This window comes from Platalea leucorodia, assembly GCF_965183815.1.
Source record: "Platalea leucorodia genome assembly, contig: HAP1_HAP1_SCAFFOLD_127, whole genome shotgun sequence".
Taxonomy (NCBI): Eukaryota; Metazoa; Chordata; class Aves; order Pelecaniformes; family Threskiornithidae; genus Platalea; species Platalea leucorodia.
Genome location: NW_028121410.1, coordinates 68,323 through 72,053, shown reverse-complemented (window position 1 = coordinate 72,053; position 3,731 = coordinate 68,323). Strand labels below are relative to the sequence as shown.

At 53.6% G+C, this 3,731-nt stretch overlaps 1 protein-coding gene across 1 annotated transcript; it reads left to right on the top strand.

Moving 5' to 3' along the window:
- Window positions 1-2,347: 2,347 nt before the first annotated feature.
- Window positions 2,348-3,313, top strand: LOC309603554 (olfactory receptor 14C36-like; the record flags this gene model as incomplete). The annotated part of the gene is made up of 1 exon (XM_082338374.1): window positions 2,348-3,313. One exon carries the CDS (start codon window positions 2,348-2,350, stop codon window positions 3,311-3,313), a length of 966 nt encoding a protein of 321 aa, XP_082194500.1.
- Between the last annotated feature and the right edge of the window lie 418 nt (window positions 3,314-3,731).

The window sequence follows — 3,731 nt, the reverse complement described above, 5'->3', positions numbered from 1 at the left end:
GAGAGGTTAAAGGCAGCCTGGAGTGGGAAGGTTTTGAGCTGAGACCACACTGCATGGGAGAGATCTTCACAGCCCTCTACATGGTAAGTATCTTGGTGCAGGGCGCTGTAGCTGGTGTTCCTGGAGGAATCTCCAGAAGCTGGCACATCCCACAGCCTACGGGATCTTTAAGGAAGATTCTCACATTTTCTCTAGTGCAGCGGAGGAGGACATGCTCCAGAGCAGGGACTCCGTGCTGCACCATCAGAGGGACAGAACAGAATGGCTGCCTTCTCCCAGGGATGGCTGCAGGGGTGTGAAGGTGGGTGTGCAGCCAGGGGTGCCCAGGGCTGTCCTTCCAAGGAAGGTCACCAGCACTCAGCCTGCCCGAGGAGCTCCACATGGTTCTGCAGGGGCAATCTGTGGGTGGAAGGAGAAACTCCTGGCAGGGTAGGGCAGGGTCCTTATGATGCTGAGAGGGTGCTACATGGGACAGTGTGACTCATACATCAAGCTCATGCCCAGGTCATTTCTGAGGGGACTTTTCATGAGTCCTTTCAGGGCAGGGCTTTCCTGCTTGAGTCTCTGCTTTCTTCAATTTGTGCTTCCACTTTTCTCTGGCTCGGCTTGGTGGGAATGGAAACACAATTGTGTGCATTAGAGAAAGGGCTGAGACTCCTAAGCCATCACACTGAGGTTTACTGGGAACTTCAGCAAGTGCCTTCACCCGCACCAGCCCACAGATAACACCAGCATCACCTTTCCAGGTTCATCAGGGTTTGTGTGACCTGTTCTTTAACACCTGCACACACAGAGGAGTGCAGTGCAGCGCTGCGCACAGGGGCTGGGCTGGGGTCTGTGAGCATTGGCAGGGAAGAGACGCGGGGCCAGAGAAACAGCTCCCGGCTGGGACAGCTCCAGGCAGTGGAGACAAGGGCAGGGAGGGAGGGAAATGCTAAGGGAAACCCTGTTGCAGGGGAGATATGGGCACCTCCCGGCCACCCCTGCAGTGCCAATGCCTTCCCTGAGCAACAGCCCTCGTGTCTCCTCTCCTGCCTAGCAAAGCCCCCAGCCAGCGTGTGGGGTCTAGGGTGTTGGTCACCTCCTCGTGCATCTGCCAGCAGGAGAGACAAAGTGCATCTCTCCTGCCATGTGCCCCTTTCCCGCTGACCAGGGGCTGAGGGTGACTGCCCTGCACTGTCACTGTCCGGGAGGTGGTGTGCAGTGCTGGATAAGTGAAAGGCTTTCCTGAGTGCCCCTCTATCTCTCTCCTTGCCTCCCTCAGCTGCTCTTGGTGTTGATGTCAGGCTCTGTGGGAATGGGAGTTTCAGCTGCAGAGTCAGGCACTGATCTTGGGGGTCCTCCCATTTGGGTGTGTTTATGGCAATGAGGTGTCCCAGCTTTCCTCTAACCTGTGACGCTCTGGGCAATGCAGACTGTGAGGCTCAAGAATGAGCTGACCCTTCCTTAACCAGATGCCATCATTAGCACAGCTGGCTACCTCCTTGGGGTGTCCTTCCAAGCTGTGAGCTGCCTTCCAAATGCAAACCTGCCCTATAGCACCTTTATGCTATCTGAAGGCCCCATGGAGAAGTGCAGAGATGCTACAACAGAGAAAATGCTGATGGGTTTGTGAAAAGAGCCATGTGTGTCCTACGCTAAATGTGGGGTGCTGAGAAAGTGAGAAATGGTGAGACATTTAGTGGTCTGCACTGGATCCCTCTGCTCTCAGCAGTGTCTGGTGGCTTTTCAGGGTAAAGTGGGAGTGTGATCGCCCTCCATCTCAGTTAGATGCAAGCACAAGGCAGCTGGGAAATAGATGGAGAAAAAGACCGGCTCCCCTCCCTCTGCACTAAGCCACAGGCACTCCTCTTGCCTCGCAGGGCTCCCTCTGCCCTGAGAGCAACAGAAATGCTGAGGGTTTCTGACATCCAAACACACTCCCCATTGGAGATGGAGGGAAGCTGTAAAACTAACCTCTCCAACTGCCTTCTGCCATCCCCGTTCCTTAGCACTGGGAGTGCAGATGCTGACAGGCCCTTCTGGGGTGGGAGCAGTTTCATTTGACAAAGTCCAACACCAGCACTGGACCCTGCACCCACCGTTCTCATGATCTCTGCTATAGAGCAGGGCTGACTCCTCGGCAGCCAGCGGGAAGAGCCCCTGCTCCTCATGGCACACTCAGCCAGCGCCAACCTGAGCTCCAGCCACAGAGCTGAAGGAAGGTCTTCTTGAAAAGGAAAAGGATGAGCGTGTGTGCCAGGGAGACGGTCCAGGGGAAATGGCTTTGATTTTGCTCAGAGAAGTTCATCCTAACTTGTCGCTGCCTTTTCCCCCTTGGACAGTGCCCCATGCCCAGAGGAAAGACATGTCCAACAGCAGCTCCATCACCCACTTCCTTCTCCTGGCATTAGCAGGCACACGGGAGCTGCAGCTCTTGCACTTCTGGCTCTTCCTGGCCATCTACCTGGCTGCCCTCCTGGGCAATGGCATCATCATCACAGTCATAGCCTGCGATCACCGCCTCCACACCCCCATGTACTTCTTCCTCCTCAACATTTCTGTTCTTGACCTGGGATCCATCTCCACCACTGTCCCCAAAGCCATGGCCAATTCCCTCTGGGACACCAGGGACATCTCCTACGCAGGATGTGCTGCCCAGCTCTTTCTGTTTGTATTTTTTATTTCAGCAGAGTATTGTCTCCTCACCATCATGGCCTATGACCGCTACGTGGCCATCTGCAAACCCCTGCACTACGGGACCCTCCTGAGCAGCAGAGCTTGTGTCCACATGGCAGCAGCTGCCTGGGGCACTGGGTTCCTCTATGCTCTCCTGCACACTGCCAGTACATTTTCCCTCCCCCTCTGCCAAGGCAATGCTGTGGACCAGTTCTTCTGTGAAATCCCCCACATCCTCAAGCTCTCCTGCTCAGATGCCTACCTCAGGGAGGTTGCGCTTATTGTGGTTTGTGTCTTTGTGCACTGTGGGTGTTTTGTTTTCATTGTGCTGTCCTATGTGCAGATCTTCAGGGCCGTGCTGAGGATCCCCTCTGAGCAGGGACGGCACAAGGCCTTTTCCACGTGCCTCCCTCACCTGGCTGTGATCTCCCTGTTTATCAGCACTGCCATGTTTGCCTACCTGAAGCCCCCCTCCATCTCCTCCCCATCACTGGACTTTGTGGTGGCAGTTCTTTATTCATTGGTGCCTCCAGCAGTGAACCCCCTCATCTACAGCATGAGGAACCAGGAGCTCAAAGATGCAGTGTGGAAAATGATGACTGGGTGTTTTTCTGAAGCAATAAACTGTCCATTTTCTGATGCATATCACTTATAACGTATCTCATTACAGCTCAGCCTTTCTTCTGGAAGTTTGGTGGTTGTGGTATTTTTTTTTTTTTTATTCAGTTTTACTTGTGATAATGTTGTGCACAAAGATATGTCATTTTTCATACTGTCTAATTCACTATATCTACCTTTCTAGTGTTTCCCAGAGCCTTGAAAGGAGAGACATGTTCTTCGTGCATTTAAAAAATAAAGGACCCTGCAGCGACTTTCTTGTCTGAGACTTTCCTTTTTCTGAGACTTTCTGTGGTGCTGCACGGCACTGCCTGTGTGGTGATGTGGAGGGGGAAAGAGTCTCAGCACAGCAGCACGGCCTGGCAGCACCAGCGCTTGGTCTTTCCCAAGCTGCATTCTTTTAAATTCCACACTCTCTTTCTGAGCCCCTCTCTTGGTGTAGGGAAGGATTGCTC